Genomic DNA, 17629 nt, shown 5'->3' on the forward strand with positions numbered 1-17629 from the left:
ACAGGTAAGATAAGAAGGCACTTAAACCAATGGAATTCTTATCTGTTTGTGTCTAGTTTAACTGAAAACATATTCATTGCTTCTGAGATTATCATTTACTTACACCCACATATTTGGTCTATAGCAGTTCAGCTCCACACAATCAGACTACTTTCTAATGACGTACAAAACAGTCTTAACAAAACAATTATTATTATAATAGAGTTATTCTAAAGTACAAAAAGAGGTTAATAAATGGTAATGTATAAATTAATTAATTAATTCTATCTGGAGTCTATTAAAGAAGCATGTTAGCGATATCCGCAGAAAAGCATATCAGCTTATTGATCGTACTGTCCAACCCAACACCCACCTAACAAACTCAAATGGCTTAAAATGCACCTTCATAATACTCAACCGCAGGGTGCCTAAGTTTCTGCAGTGGGAGTGGAACTGGGGTCATTTTTGGACTGAGAGACCAACACCAGAGATAAAAGATCAGGGCAAGTATGAATGCCTGAAATATTAGCCACAAAAGACATGACCCTCCTGTGGTTTTGCTGTTCAACTCCTCCTGACTGAAATGAAGCAGCATGGTACTGAGCATCTCCATCTGTCTCTACATGCAGGGGTCCGCTGGCCCCTTTTCCTCTTCTGCACGTGTGTGTGTGCGTGTGTGTGTGTGTGAGCTTGAGAGATAGAATATCAAAGAGACATTTCAACCCTATTACCCCAGACTCATCACATTGCGAGCTCAGGGAGAAAAATCAGAGCTATTGAAATAATTTTACACAGAGCTCTGAATGACATTAGCGCTGAATGTTTCCTCTTGGGCCAGATGCCAAGCTGTAATTTCATACCAATTATCTCTCCGTAAAGCAATATTAAAAATCCTTCACGTTGAATTTCTCTAGCCTTTGAAAAGATCTTGGCATATTACTCCAGAGAATACTGAACAGGAAAAATGAACATGCACTAAATATGTTATTAGAAATTAGGTAAATTACTAATGTTCATAGTTGCTGTGCAGCTCAAGGGTCTGTAAAATTTCACTGCTCACCAGAAAAAAAAAAACACATACTTGTAAGATCCTTGAGGCTGAAAGGGTAAAGGGGGTCTTTTAAATTATAAGTAATGAGGGCTCTTTCGTTAACACTGCTGATGAAAATACCTCAACAATGAAAATAGAGGTATTGCTTAATTACCCTCAATGGGTGCATTTTTCATTTACTGTTTATTTTAACTGAACTTAAATTTAGAGATAGCAATATGGTGAGAAGACACTCTTACTACTTTTGTAGCAACTCATTAAAATGCTCTTTCACTCCTAACAGCAGAACCATTTTAAACAAGATGGCCTGAAAATACTAACATTAAAATAAAAATCCCCCCAAATGACTTTAATAAAACCTTAATAATAAATTGTATTACTTTGCATTTTATCAAGACTTAACTTAATTACTCATGCAAAGCTGAGGTTTGAGTATGACAGTGCCATAAACAAGCAATTATATATATATTTTTGTGAAGATACATTTACATTCCATATAGAAAACACACTTCTGCATATACTACATATACAGGCACAATTATTGTTTATTTGCTTATTTTAACATTCTGAAGAAACATGACATTTGCTAAAGTAATGGCATATTAACTATGATATGACATGAATTTTTTTTTTATTACAAATGTCAAATTCTGCAAATTAATATGAATGTTTTCTAAAATGTACAAGAATCCTATGGAGGATTTGTTCAGGTATATTCACTCAAAGTCAAATTTAACCAGGCGTGTGCAACCCTTTGCATTACAATTCATAGACTCATTGCCCAATTAAAGATGCCGTAAAGATGCAGTAAAGATTTCCATCAAACTGTTTGTCAAAGTTTGTGATATTTACAACAGGAGCACTGAACAGAGAGGTGTTTGTTTAGTTACAGAGTTAAAACATCATGTATAGTACATTTACCAAACTCCTGATGAGCCCTGATTTTAAGTGCAAAAATATATTTTTATTATATATTAATAGATAAATATGCACTGACCCACAGTATATTCCATTACAAAGTTTCATTTGGTTATGAGTTTTTGAAGGTTAGGCTTTACTAGTGCATTACACGTGTTAATATAAATGCTAATTATATTGTGTACTCTAAAATGTTTTTAAGTACCACAATATATTGCTGAAGAAAACACTAGATCCAAGTCAATAGCCATTTCATACCATTTTCAAAGAAAATACTATAAAATATATATTGAATCGATCAACCGTAAGTGTCATTCAAGTTGAAATAACTCAGCCTGTGCTGCAGAGACTCTCATCGCAAGTGCAAATGATCTCAGAAAAATGTGCATAGAAATACGCACAAATGAACCAGTAAAGGCAGGACGAATTCTGTCCTTTCATGTTTGTAGATTAGCGTCTTCCCTCCCACCCACCATCACTCCCCCCGAACAAGAGGAAATCATAAATATTAAAGAGCATTTTCCTGCCTCAGTGATAGTCATGTGATTGCGTGTGTGATGTGTTACTGCCTCAGGGATGGTAGAGAGGGGGGTATTTGCAGATGGGTCTGGGAATGGAGGGGGTGGGAGGGTGTTTGTTCAAAATCAAGGTCACCTGTCATTTCACCTTAACATGCAACTGTGAATGCGGAACAGCCTATAACAGTGCCCCTTCTTTCATAGAAGGAGCAGAATACTCTGTCCTCAGGCTATGAGAAGAGCATGTTTACCAACGAGCTATTTTTTGAGAGACTTCCCGCTACACTGGTCAACTCCTATTACTCATGATTACTGGACATGCTACAAAGTTGTCTGTCGTTAAAACAGGTTTACAGTTTAAATTGGTGGGGCTTTCCCAATGATGACTTAATGAACAGAGTCAGACCACTGCAGAAACCACAGCAGAAGTCTGAGTCATTTAAGGAAAAAAAAAAAACACTAGGATGGTCACTACTCATTTGAAACTTTGGGGTTGATAATCAACTTTAACCTTACATTATTAACTGGGAAAAACCTTTCCAGTCACCAATTAATAAAGATTATTTTGATGACTGGTTGTGAACACCTTAAATACATACAAAACTGAATGCAACCCAAAATATGGCTGGGATTGAAAGCATATCACAGCATAGAGTATCAGCATCGAACAACACCACACAATTCTTGGACAACCTCGGCACTCATTTAAAAAGCATTCATTACAAAATATAGTAATAGTTTGTTGCTGACTGTTGATTATTTCTAATGATTGCTTCTAAACTAACCTAGTTTAACACTGGACTTCTCAGGCTAATACTCTCAGGCTAAAAAGTTTTGGGGTGACAGGCTTCTGTTGTCTTTTATCTACAGTACATTATCTCCAGAGCTAAACTAAGAACAATTTGTGGAAAAAATGTAACATATGTGTACCCGAAACATGTGTGTTATGGAAACAGCACTTTCATTTTTACACACCTCTCCTTTAAGTGAATTATAATAATTTACGCAATGTGTCCGCCTCCTCTTTTCAATGGAAAACCTCCATTAAAAATGCTGTGAAGTCCAAGACTAGCCCTGTCTGGGAACATGCCCAGTCATGTCCATAGAAATATGACTGCTGATTATGTATAAAATTTGCTTCTTTTTTTGAGTTTTGCACTAAAAAAAAGGTTTAAAGTTCCTTACAACAATCTGTCCTTTACTTTTAACTCATCAAGTTCCCAAGTGACATATAGCTACTGAACATCCTGAGAGCATCATCACAGGACAGTGTGTAAACCTGTTTGTTTATTTCATCTCATTTACAGAAAGTAGTGTTGGGTTAGTTCTGGATAGAAACTAGCTCCTTTAAAAAGTGTATTGCTTGCTTATACAAGCCTGTTTTAACCATCCAAATGCTTAAACGAAGGTTTTTCGTGATCCATGTAACTTGTTCTGATCTGATTACTACAAGAACATAAAAAATAGTTAGGAAATTGTTGTCCTTTATGCTACATAATAGTATTTATATCTTTCTAAATATTACCATCATGTGCCTGCAACAAGAGACAAACATAATATTTGTATGTTAGTTAAGTTATTAAATCCAAGGCCAAACTCCCTATAGGGCATATCTCATGACTAATTAATTGGAGGAGAGACTGTATTTATTATTTTTATTAATCATTAGTGAATTACTCCTTTTTCTGGAGATCTGCCCTTCTACAGTCGGTCATTCTGCTAATCAGGGACTTCTGGAGACAGTAGCTAATTAGCTAGAAGCTGCATCAGCTGGGGTTGATTAGGGTTGAGCTAAAGTCATGTGTATGGCTGCTCATTACTACTGACTGACTGAGTGTCTGACCTAAGTTCATGTGGACTTGAATGAACACTTTAGTTAATAACTAGCTGTGTGTTATTACATTCAGTCTTTTAAAATCTGCCCTTTTAGAGTCTAACCTGTTGTGGATACGTTGCCTTTCTTTTTTAACTATATTAATTACTTAGGCAGACACAAGATAATATATTTAAAAACAAATAACACGCTCATGGCACTACATGTGTAGTAATATTTACATTTCTACCTACAAACCACATGTTTTAATAAGAAGAGTAAGTTACACGCTGCATTTTCGGATAGTGGTACTCCAGCTGCCTCTAGCTGACCCTAAATCAGCCTACTAACAGTTACCTCTGCCTACTACCCCCTCATCTCCTCGGTGCCTCCATGGCGCAGAACAGGGCAAGCCACACAAACGGGCGGTCATTAACCAGCAACACTACTTAGGTTAGCTAACCTACAGTCCTTCTTACAGCCAAACAACACCCGTTTAGTTATAAGAACAGCTCGAGCTCTAAAGCTGATCTTACCTCGGTCCCGGGGGTCTGTCTCCGCACTGCTGCTGACGGTGGTGGTGGTAAACACGTCCCTCTATTTCTCTTCGTGCACCTTAATAACAATCACCACTACAATAGCGCCCCGCGTGCGTGCGGGAATATGCTAACCTGAGAAACCGCTCAGAAACTTAACCCGCCGGCGCTGAGGGAGTAAAAACGGCGCTACCGCACCGATACCGGGGAGCAGAGCGCGCCTCAGATTCAGCCGCCGCTGTGCAGTAAGAGTGTTTACAGGGCAGCGGACTCGGTCGGTGTGCTGGACCCGGCCGCCGCAATCCTATTCTTTTGGCTGCTCGGATTCATCTTGTCCACTTGCAGCAGCAGCAGCAGCTCTGAGGGGGAATGTTTCTCATTCTTCTCCCTCTCTCTCTTTACAGAGGCGGAGCTTATTAACTCTACACACTTTCACCACACTGCCCTTTCTCTTCTCTCCTCCTCTGTCATGAAAGAGATTTACAGCAACTTGGTGCTACATTTAAAATGAGAAAATTGTGTGTAAAACTTCATTACTTAATTTTGTCCATTTAGAATAGTGAAGAAGGAATCCAAATTATAGTTTTTTATTTTAGCATTTTGCAAACGGAATTTCAAGAAATGTATGAAAAAGTGAATCTTCTCTTAATTTTTCAGTTTTTGTATTTTGCAACACAAATCTGATGATATAAGAAAAAAAAAAGAAAATATTACAATTTTCTTTTTTTTTTCTAAAATTGTCTAAAAATGATTGTGAGGGGCAGAGATGAAAAACTATAAATTGAAAAGATGGATTGAAAATTGTTTGTTCTACAGTGCGATAAATAAGATGAGCACTAAATAATGAGTTTTAAATCCAATTTTCTATGTTTGTATTTAGACCTGTGTGGGTCAGTATAATGTTTATCAGTTAAATTTGACTATGTGGTGCTAAATTTGAAATAAGAAAATTGAGTGTACAACTTTATTTCATGTAGTCAATTTGTCATAGTAAAGAAAAAAATACTGAAAAACTGAAAAAAAAAGGTTTTATTTTTATTTGATTTGTTTCTGACCATCAGATTCTTAGTTAAAAGTGGAGAAATAAAAACAGACACTGAATAAACTTCATATTTTATGAAATTCAGATTGTTGGGGACAGAAAAGAAAAACTCAAACAATGAAAAATTAATGAAAACCAATTTCTTTTCTGTATAAAATGGAAGAGCTGAGATCAACTTTTTTTTTACCTAAATTACCCTTACCTAAAGGTAAATATACAATTCTTACAATACGTTTCTGCTTTGTTATTTATTTGCCCATTAATCTTTAAGTGCTCTCTTAAATCAATATATTTTAATTAATTAATCTAGATCAGTGGTTTTCCTAAGCACTATAAAAAAACTGGTATGGATTAAATTATAAAGTGTGGTAATTGGGTTAATTACATTTTTAGGCATGTTTGATTTTTTGATTCCATACTACTGAAATCTTTTTTTGTTTGGTTGTTACAGTTTTTAATGAATGACATTTAATAAAAGTTCATGATGAAAAGGGTATTTTAGTGCCCCCTAGTGGACATATTTTAAAAATGCTGCGTAAACCATGCTAAGATAAACGTAAACAAGAAAAAAACAATGAATGAATAATGAAAATACAATTTAATAGTAATATTAATATCATCAGTATGGAATTAATTCAAACAAGATAAAAAATCAAACATGCTTAATGTAATTAAAAAAATAATAATTAGCCCACTTTGGTGTGAAAGCCAATATACCACAATTTCTAATTTAATGTACATATTTTAATACATTTTAATTTTATGGCGCTTACGGAAATCTGAAATGGTTATTTACTGCCAGTGAGAGCTAACAGCGTTTATTCTGAAATATTAAATCTAAAAATCATCTATACTGTGCTTAATTTTAACGTTGGAAAATTTGATTTATATTTTCGTTGCATTATTAATAAAATGAATATAATTACTTTTGATATCAAGAAATTTAACAACAAATAATAAAATGCCCAAATTGAGTTTTCTTAGCGGGGGCTTTTATTTTGCCCGCAGTTGATAGGCGGTGTAGAAGCGGACGTGACGGGTCCACATTTGGCTTGTTGTCCCCCTCCTCCCCCTGTTCCAGTACTCTCAGAGAGACGGAGCTCAGTCAGACCCGGAGAGCTCCGGAGCAGGCTAGCTGGTCGCGTGGAGCGGGGAGGTCAGTGTGCGATGGCTGTAGAGCTGCGCCCCGGTGTGAAGTATGGGACGGTGCTGTCTGTCGCCGCGGTTCTGCTGGCCCTGTGGCTGCGGCTTCCTCAGTCCGGGCTGGATGAGAGGCTGGACACCGTGCTCTCCTCTCTGCTCCGCGCTGAGAGGAAAGTGGGCATGAACAACATCGCCAGACCCAGAGTGGCCATAGGTGAGACACCACATGCCTCAGCCTCTGTAATCTTATTTCATTAGATTACACTTTCTGCTGTGTTACTGCAGCTAAAAAAGAGCTTTCTATAGAGTAAACCTGCAGCAGCTGTATACTATCCAAACTACCCAAACTGTGTGAATTGATTATATAGGATATTTTATTTCTTTTTATTTACTTTAATGTTCATCCACCTTGTCTTTTATCTTATAAACACAAGAGGCTATCAGCTCTCTGCCTAATGTGTGTTTTACCATGTTATACTGTGACTGACCCAAATATCTAAGATTTAAACCTGCACAAATACTCTTAACCTACCTGTTCAGGTGGCCAAAGGGATTATTTTGCATGCTGCCAGCAGTCTTCCCTGTTTTACATAGGCCAACGTCTAGTCGTGTTTTTGTAGGTAGTTCCTGTGTCAGTATAAGTATACTTATACAGCTCTGGAAAAGATTAAGAGACCTCTGCTGTTTCTAAATCAGTTTCTTTGCTACTTATAGGTATATGTTTGAGTAAAATAAACATTGCTGTTTTATTCTATAAACTACAGACTAGCATTTCTCCCAAATTCCAAATAAAAATGTCATTTTGCACGTTTATTTGCAGAAAATGAGATGGCTAAACTAACAAAAATGATGCAGAGCCTTCAGACCTCAAATAATACAAAGAAAACAAGTTCGTATTCATAAAGAAATCAACATTTGGTGGAATAACCCTGATTTTTAATCACAGTTTAAGTGCATCTTGACATTATCTCCTCCACCAGTCTTACAAACTGCTTTTGGATAACTTTACGCTACTTGTGCTGCAAAAACTCAAACAGTTCAGCTTGTTTTGATGGCTTGTGATAATCCATCTTCCTCTTGATTATGTTCTAGAGGTTTTCATTTTGGTAAAATCAAAGAAACTCATCGTTTTTACTCAATATTTTTTCCAGAGCTGTATATTTAAGAGAACTTATCCTGAATAAACAGTATATAATAAAACAATAATTAAATGCTCTATATATACAATACTCTAATAATACAGATAAAAGGACATTATCTTTTAAAAATATATATTTCTAAAATAAATAAACAGTGTGCTGGTTGTATGTTCTAGTGACACTAGTTAACCAACTGTTCCCTGACAGCCATTCACAAATACATAAAGTTGAGTTTAGTCAATATCACACATCTATTTAACTACGTCTAAAGTAAGACTGGTTGTGGTATTTCTGAGAACCAATTTAAATAGTCTCTTCATTGTTATTGTACGTAGTTTGTCTGATCCCTGCACTTTTTATACATTGATTAATTCCCCTCCAATATGTGGCAACATGATGTAAACATGTGCTTTGCTGGACAATCAGGTTCAAAGATTACATAATCACGAGATTAGATATGGTTGAGCGTAATAGTGGACCAACAAGCCTAGAGTTTGCGTATTGTTTACCTGGAGTAATGCAACAGTCTATCTATCTACTCCCTTATTTCTAAACACTACAGCAGGTGGCACAACCAGTTGGAGACAGTGAGCAATGGCTGGTATCTGCATTATTTCACACTCTTTTGTCTTTATCAGGTTTTGGCGGCTGTGTGGACATTATTGTGGATGGTGTGACATTGCTGAACAAGATTGGACTGCAGCCGACTGACCAGCCCATCCATCACGACTATATTGAAAACGCAGAGCAGCTAGCTCAGAGTTTTGCTTACTTCTTTGCTCCTGGAGCTGCTTCAGAGTGAGTGTACAAAACACAGAGACTGACTATGACTGTGTACAAAGCAAGCTCAGTAGCTTTAGAGCTTGATCACAAGGTTGTGTTCTTTGCTCTGGGGGTGTTGTAGCATGACTGACCTTTTCTAAGCTGGTATTAAAAATTAATGAATTCATTCATCAGTTTAAAAAAAGCAAAACTTAGCATAGTGTGATAGTTTACTTTAAGCATCAGAATTGAGAATAGTCACTCAGTAAACTAGGTCTCAGGTTGTCTACTGCAGTTGGTGAATGGAGGTTGGACTGGCTGCGGCTCTTCTAGTGTATATATACATTTGCTTATACCACAGTACTCATATTTCAGGAATGTCCAGTTGCCAATCACTTCATTCCAAGGAAAAGACTTCAGGCAGACTGGGCAGTAATTGAGACCTGCATATAAAGCTGTACTTTACAATAGAAATGTGCAGTTTATGAATGTGATTGGAAAATTATATTCGATTTTCATTTAGTTTAATTATAAATTCTGTAATGCTTTATATTTTTGCCTTTGTTATTGCTCATTAAACTTGTTCCATTACTCCAATACTCCTATAATAGTATGTGTCCTTGCAGTGCCCTTGTTAGCTGACTGTGCTGATTTTTTTGGCTTTCTTTAGTTGGAGTTTGCCAGAATTTAAAAAATGCATAATGTAGTAAAATGAGCTTTTGCTAAAGGCTAAACTTAGGCCTAGTAGCTGACTCATTTGAATTATTCAGAGAGTGTTTACTGCATGGTAAGAGGCTCGAGCACTCAGCACCACATAACTCTGTCCTGCAGATTTTGAGATATTGACACCATTCCAACTCCACATTGTTTAATCAGACTGGATGAGGTGTGCTTGTGTACAGATTTTTAATTGTATGTGTAATTTCTGTGTAATTGTTGCTAAATTCCAAAAAAACAACAACATTTCATTAAGAATAGATGAATGTCCTGTCCTTCTGCTTGACTGATACAAACTGCGAAACCATTCATCAGTTTTTTTAGCAAGTGTACCTTTCTAGTTATTTTTATATACCAATTTTTATTATTCTTTTGCTTTTTATTCTTGAGATGTTCAGATGTTGGTAGTGAAATAAAATCATTTTGAGTTTTGAATAATTCACAATGTTCTGACTGTGATTTGTATACAGATTTGCAAGATTGTACTCAAAATGTTCAGATAGAATTGGATTTAGAAAAAAAAACTAAGGAATGATTAACTTTTATGATTAACTAAAATTTTGGCACTATTCAAATAATATTCATTCACTAAAAACAAAACATCAAAATTAACAATGCCGTTTAAGGCCTGCTGCTTAAACTAATCTAGTATTGCATTTTATTTTGTATTATGACTTCTTATGTCTTCTGTTCTCTATTCTACTTCTCTCACAGGAGGTTTGTGATGAACGACACTCTCTTCAGTCAGCTGGTGGAGGCCTCTCGAGAGTTGCCAGGTAACCGCTGGTCGATTGGTGGTAACGCTCCGGTGATGGCAGGCAGGATGGCCAGTGAAGGCTGTGATGTTCTGTTGGGTGGCAGTTTCAGCACAGACTTTAACGATGTGCTTTCAGAACATATCACAGGTAAGTTTCAGTGTCTATCCCATCAGGTTAGTCTCAGATTAAGGAAACAGAATTAAATAAGAGTCTAGTAATCGGTTATGAATCGATGTATCTAAAGGTTGCAGTATAACAGTTTGGAAAGTTAGAATCAATATAATCAGTTATAATAAAATTGTTTAAATGCAATGTAATCCTTCTATGAATATTTGGAGTATCTTACACTGGATATATTGGATATAAACAGTGATTTTAGTGATGATAATGAGAAGGAGAAGAATGTAGTTACAGTTTGGTTTGTGTTGTTTGGTTATCTATTTTGTTTATTTGATCTCAAAGAGCTTGTGCATTTTAATTAGAGGCCTTTATTTGTTTGATTTATTTATACTATATACTTGTTTCATTCTTTTTTATATAGTTTTTGTTTTAATCTATTTTTAAACTTTGTACTGGAGCTCAATTAGTAACACATCTTTATGGTTTAAATGGTGCTATATAAATAAAGTTTAGTATATTATGTATTCCCGTTTATACTGTTATTGTATCAAAATAATCAGTTCTTACTTTTGAGGTCATAGATTTATGCTATTAACAAGTAGAAGCATTTTTTACAGTAGATCAAGCGGGCATTGTTTAGTGAACTAATTGCTGTATCATTTGTAGCAATGCCAGTAGAACCAGCTTCATATGACTATTGCAGTTGTGACTGTGCCCTATATCAAATATTTAGTGGAACTGTATTTCTTCATTATGTTCAGTTGCAGGAAACACTCTGGATGAGCCAGATATACATTTGATTCTGGAATATCCTACCGGGGCTAGCTGGGGGCAGTACACCTCCCGAAGAGCAAACAGGTAGACTTATATAGAGGCATTTTATAGCCAGAAAACTAATATTGCTTTGATTCACTGCATTATTGTTTGGACAGCAGCTACATGCTTTTGCTTAAAAGGCTCACTCAGTCCTTAAACTCTACATTTTAATACTTGCCATGAAATTCCCAATAAAAACATAAAACATAGAACTTTACAGATTACTCTCGTACTCTCAACTGTGAAAACAAAAGGTCTCAAAAATGATATATGCTACATACTTTTGTGCACATGCTGTACACTCGATTCTCTTGAGAATCATGTAAAAAAAAAACGTGAAAAACTGGGTCTAATACAGGACACTTGTTGTGCTATTTTACTAGGATTAGATCTCTGGCTTGTGTTCACTTCACCACTTCCTGTTTATTTATAGTTTCATTCCTGTATGAAAGTGCATATGTGAAATGGGGCAGCATGTGTTCAGTTAGTACTTTAGAGTAGCTATAATTAGGTACAGTGAGAAGTACCATCATGAATAAATTTATTTTTTAAAACCCATTTACTCTTTTAAGGTGTTGGAACCAGTCAGAGTCCATTCATTCACCTTCTTACACACTGATAGTGTATGATGTCCTGATTCTGCATGGAATTGAAGTTCTAGTAATTAGGAATTATTTGAATGGGTTGCTTTAGTGTAGAGCTAATAATGTGTGTGCTCTTAATCACATATTTTATGGCTAATGTTGTTTGCAAATCAGGTTATGTAAACTTCAAACCTACTTAGCATTGCCCATCTGCCCTACAGCGTATCATAACAGGGAGTGTCAGTGATTCTGACACACCTGTGCTGTCTTTTAAGTGCTGAACATCTTAAAATTACATCTACATTTAAATAAAACTCTATTTAAGCATTATTTGTAGTAGGACTAAAACATATTGCTTTAACACCATTTAACTGAGTCTGCCAAAATGAGGACAACAAGGACCAGATATATACTTAGGCTTTTGAGTTAAATGCACCTTGTCATTTGGTTTAAAACTCGTCTGGTTCTTCTCCATAGATACATTGTCCACAGTGATGACCACAACCCTTACTTAGACTCTATGGAGGAGTTTGAGAAGAAGCTGCTGAGCTTTAACCCTGACCTGCTGGTGGTGGGAGGACTTCAGATGATGGACAACTTCCCTTTCAAGCAAGGTAATCTCGTCCACAGATGTGTGAAACATTAAAATGCTCTAAAAAGATTAGATAATAAAGATAAAGAGGAATTATTTTAGTATTCAGTTATGTTCAACTGCATGAAACAGCAGTAATGTCCTCAGATAAAAGTTGCCCTGGGTTAACCATGTGTATCAATCCAAAAGTAGTTCCTTCAAAAACATTCTTAGCTCAATTATTCAATATTATTGTAGTCAATACTTAGTAGATTCATCATTATTTTAATGAAGAAAATTCACTCAGGAAACATTTGGCATTTTTGGTCTATATGTTGTGTTTTTAGCCTTTTAGCCCTTTGTCAATACTGGTCAAATAAAAAAAGAACAGTAGGTGTTCTTAAACATATATTAACATACATAATACATACATTAAACTAGTAAACTAGTAAAGTATTAGATTGTTATTACACTAATTAAGGATTCATGAAAAAAAAACTATATATTTTTTAATATTATATTTTGACTGAAATAGATCATTTTGACATGCTGATATTTAAAAGTGGCAAACCTTAATCATGATAAATATTTAACCAAAGTATGTCATGGTTCTGTAGTGTAAGGCACTTCACAGACACACAATAGATTTACTTATGTAAACAGTACTTTTTAGCTACATTTATTCATAGGTACTTGTCTGTATTTTAGTTAGGCCCACAGTAAACCAAACTACCAAACTTCAATAAAAGCCAGTCATAGCTGGAATACTGCTAGAAGTGTGAGGAATGTAAAAGTGCCCAGACAATAATTGATGCTCTAGTAAAAATGTAGTCTCCCACTATTTTTTTTAATTCCGTCCCTCAGTAAATTTTCCATCCTCCATGGGAAAGCACTGATGGTCCATTACACTCTGTTGTTCTAGTTGTTTGCGTTTGAGCATCAGTGTGCCCTGGAGCGAAAGCAGGATTAGCTGTACTTATGTACTCAGCCACACACTGGCCACATTAGTGCTGTTTGGAATTTATCATAGGGCTGTATGGCTGAATCAGTCTGGTGCTCAGGGTAAAGTCTGCATTTTATGGAGAAAGCAAATCAGTGGACACTTGCATTTAACAAGGCTGGTTAATGCAGTGGGTAGGGATGAGAAATATTGGTAGAATTGAGTAGAAATGTGACATTCAGTTTAATGTTTTCCAAATATGTCACAGTATCAGATGAGACCTATGTAGACATAAATAACCCACACTTCCTGAGTACTGATACTATATGCCAGTGGTTTCAAACTGTCAGTCACAGGCAGGTCAGGAAGAAGCTGAATAATTTCCTATATACATTTCTGTTTTTCCACTAGAGCAGAACTCTCATCATGTTTAAAATCAGAAAGAGGAATCACACTGGTTCACCATAGTTCCAAAGTGCTTGTGTTTAGCAGTATGTCTTGGATATATGCACAAGAAGTGCGTTGAGTGTGTGTTCCTCTGTTCTATCCTATTAAAATGTCTTACAAACTTAAAATATTTCTTAAGATTATTGTTTTATATCCCCTACAGTAATACAAATTAAAAAACGGACCCAATATTGTAAAACTGAACATAAATATCACTATTGAATGAACATTATATCATCATATTATATTATAACATATTATATTAAACAGTAATAGTGACAGTAAAAAGCGCTTCTGTTTATTAACAGTAAGCTTAGATTTCTGGATTTCCACTTTTAATTTTAATACCACTGACAGGTGAGGTGAAAACATTGATAACCTTAATCTTCATTCAGTAAACATTATTCAAGAAAGTTCAAGAAAGGACAACTGGTGAAATGGCGACTTAAGGCTCATTAATGTGATCTCTGGAGGCCCCACCATAAAGCTTCTGAAGTTTATTGCCAGATACCACTGGACACATTTGTGCCTTGAATGCTAAGATCTGTTGTGATGGCATAAAGGCAGCCTACTCAATATCAGGTACTAGAAGTTGTACAAATGGTATGGCTGATGGGTGCATAAACTCGGCTATAGGAGTTTGTCATAATAAAGACCTTCTGGTACTGGTACTTGTGCTGGGAGCACAGAATAGAACGTGGCCTCTGCCTTCAACCAATCCCTGCAGTGATCACAGTGAACACAGACACTAGTGAACACACACATAGGTACTCATCATAAGCACACATACCCGGAGCAGAGGGTAGTCATTGCTGCAGCTCCCGGGAAGCAGTTTGGGTTAAGGGCCTTGTTTAAGGCCCAACAATGGCAGCTTTCCAAACCCCGGTATTGAACTCTCAACCATGTTGTCGATGTCCAAATTTGACACTATGAAATGTATTAGTTTTTACAGCTTGAATACACCAATGCTGACATTTTCACTGGTTTAATATGTGGTATAATAAATCATATGCTGTATTGTATCTGATCTCACTGTTTTCTGTATTATAGGAGAGCGTGAGGCCCTGTTGACTCACCTGGCACGGATCCTTTCCTCAGCCTCGCCTCAGACCAGTGTCCACTTTGAAATGGCCAGCTTCGTGGACGAGGACCTGCTGTTGGATCTCCTTGGCTTTGTGCTGCCCCACGCTGACTCTCTGGGCATGAATGAGCAGGAGCTGCCCAACCTCCTCAGCCTGTTCCGTGGCAGCAACGTGACCGTGCTGTCTGACCCCAACCCTCGCGTGGCCACTGTACTGGACCAGATGCGTGAGCTCTACCGCATCGTCAACCAGCGACAAAGAGAGACCAGCACCGGCCGCCCCCTGACCAGACTGCACGTCCACACGCTGGCTTTCCAGGCCATGATCGTCACCCATGGTTCTCAGTGGAAGAACACCATGTCTGCTGTGGCCAAAGCATCGCTCACCGCCAACCGGCACGTATGCGGCTCTGCAGACATCGACACCAGCAAAGCCAGGCTGATCATGGACGAGTCTTTCTCCATCAGCAGAAGAGAAGGTAGCCAGAGGATTCCTTTGCAGGAGTCTCGGCCCGTCTCCTGCTGGGCTGAAGATGATTATGAAATCTGCGTGGCTCCTGTGCTGGTGTGCACTGAAGTCTATCAGACTGCTGGAGGAGGAGACAACATCTCTGCTGCTGGTCTGGTGCTGCAGATCTGATGAAGGGAAGAGCACTGTCATAAAGCACAGTGCTGAAACTGAACTCAACTGGAGAAAATAGTCTTACTGCTCAAACATCCCACATCATATGAAGTTTATTTTTGTTTTTGTTTTATTTGCAGTCTATTGAAGTCGGACCAACATTGGGTCCAGCAATTTTATGTCACATATTTATGTGTTTTTTTTTATGTTTTATGAGGGTTCCTGTCATTATCATATCTGTCGCTTAAAAACCTTGTCATCTCCAACATCTTCACAAAAGAATCAAAAACCTTCCTATACATTGACTTTACATTGAACGGAAATCAGTGTAAAACAATTTTATTAAGTCACATTGGTCCATATCTTTTGGTCCATCTCTTTTGGTCCATCCATCACTCCAGTTAAGTAAAAAAAAAAAAAAGAAAAACAAGAGATACAAGGTTTCTGCACAACAGTGATGATATGCAATCTTCATATTTGTTTTTTAATCTCTTTTTCTCATTTAATTTGTTCCCTTCAGGGGCCAGTCATTCATAATATCTGACCAAAATGCTTGAAAGAATAGATGCATGTTGGCTTAAAACCCAAATCCTGTCTGACTAAGAGTTGGCATGACTGAAATTTTGAGCTGTCTAGCAAGACATTCTCGTTTTCTTGATCTCACCTTTTAATTGTTCTTATTTTTTTTTTACTTACTTACTTCCTTCATCCATGGTAGGAAACAGCATGTTTTTTTATTTTATTAATTTCTGACTGCATGAAAGGGAATGCATTTTAGGATTGTAACAGTACATTAATCTTTCGTGACATTCTTCATTCTGGTTAGGCTGTACACCTTGTTTTTTATTGGGTTTATTGGCTTCATTTTAAAATGAAATATCACAACAAATACATGGGGTGTCAATATTTACTTTGTGATTAAAAGAGAATTTTACCAATATTTCATAATTGTACAAAGTCATGCAGAATGACTTGGTCTGAAATGGTTCATTGTAGAAAAAAAAAGGTTATATTTACTAGAGTCTTTTCAATACGGTGCAACATTTCACTTCAAAGCACTCTGATTGATTTAGTTTAATATTTATCGAAAGTGGAAATATTAAAGAAATGTAAAAGTCAGAAATAGGACACAGAAGAGAAACTCCAACAGCCTCTGCTGATAGCAAACAGAATCTGACATATCTGGGTTTTGGGTTCTCATCTCTTATAGTCTCACTCACTCTGCTCAGTTCCTGCCTGCAGCACTAATCCATTATCAACCTACGTACCTCCTGTGCCTGTGGACCAATGTGCCACATACTTGATGTCTACCATATCTGTAAAGCTACATTATGTAATGTACTTACAGTAGGCCTGTGAGTGAGAGATCTAGTGAATGGAGTGTGATTGTTACTCTTCTTGATTAGGACACAGCTGAGTGGTGGTAGTTACTGGAGACAGTTGGAGTTGTGCCATCGTGTGAGAGCTATCGGGAGTGGGCTCAGACACTCAGCAGCTGACAAAAAAAAGATGCGTCTCAGGGATTAGCTGAGCTTGGATATTCGGGATCTATGTCATTTGACTTGGTTAGGAGCGACTGGGCTGCTACAGAGCCGGACAGCAGCTGTCATGGTGACACTGTTTGTTCTGGCCTATTGAGACGGAGAGGTGAGCCTGATAGTGACTGCCTATGGGTTCAGGGAAAGGCATGCTTGTATTGCATGGAGTAAAAATACAGTGGCAATTTTAGTTTAGTGTTTATTTTTTTGTATTAATCCATATGAATTATCCAATACATATTTAGATTGAGTCTGAAAGTGTGCACATCAAATAATTTAAGTATGAATTGTAGCAATGAGCCATAATTGGGTAAAACTATACATATCTATTGTTTGATGAAGTGTGTTGTGCTGCAGATGACAGTTGTAATTAACTGCCTTTTTTAAAATCTTGTTTTTACTTTCTATCTGTGAAATAAGTTTGGTGAGTGACTAAGTCTTGGTTCTAAGTGAAAATGTGTTTCTGAATTTCTTCTTTAGAGATTCGTATATAATAAAAACTTTACATTCCATTTATAAAATAGATCTCTGTGT

The 17629-nt window shown here is 36.7% G+C and overlaps 2 protein-coding genes across 6 annotated transcripts in view; one reads left to right on the forward strand and one right to left on the reverse strand.

Moving 5' to 3' along the window:
• Positions 1 to 5189, reverse strand: part of ctbp2a (C-terminal binding protein 2a) — a 65467-nt gene extending 60278 nt beyond the window's left edge. For 4 of the 5 annotated variants that reach the window (XM_022672975.2, XM_007251932.4, XM_007251937.4 and 1 more), the window contains exon 1: positions 4816 to 5189. The gene's annotated coding sequence lies outside the window, so the exon portion shown is untranslated. The remainder of the gene's footprint in view (positions 1 to 4815) is intronic. The other variant, XM_007251933.4, reaches the window with a different exon arrangement.
• A 1728-nt stretch (positions 5190 to 6917) lies between these two features.
• adpgk2 (ADP-dependent glucokinase 2) lies at positions 6918 to 17618 on the forward strand. The gene is made up of 6 exons (XM_007251938.4): positions 6918 to 7214; positions 8778 to 8937; positions 10333 to 10523; positions 11258 to 11354; positions 12374 to 12510; positions 14905 to 17618. The coding sequence occupies exons 1-6, from the start codon at positions 7025 to 7027 to the stop codon at positions 15573 to 15575; spliced, it is 1446 nt and encodes a 481-aa protein (XP_007252000.2). The 5' UTR covers positions 6918 to 7024; the 3' UTR covers positions 15576 to 17618.
• Positions 17619 to 17629: the final 11 nt, after the last annotated feature.

This window comes from Astyanax mexicanus, chromosome 14 (genome assembly GCF_023375975.1).
Source record: "Astyanax mexicanus isolate ESR-SI-001 chromosome 14, AstMex3_surface, whole genome shotgun sequence".
Taxonomy (NCBI): Eukaryota; Metazoa; Chordata; class Actinopteri; order Characiformes; family Acestrorhamphidae; genus Astyanax; species Astyanax mexicanus.

Coding starts and splice junctions, on each gene's coding strand:
- adpgk2 (XM_007251938.4), top strand. CDS start 7,025: ATGGCTGTAGAGCTGCGCCCCGGTGTGAAGTATGGGACGGTGCTGTCT. Junction 11,355..12,373: donor ACCTCCCGAAGAGCAAACAG/GTAGACTTATAT, acceptor TCTTCTCCATAG/ATACATTGTCCACAGTGATG. Junction 12,511..14,904: donor CAACTTCCCTTTCAAGCAAG/GTAATCTCGTCC, acceptor TCTGTATTATAG/GAGAGCGTGAGGCCCTGTTG.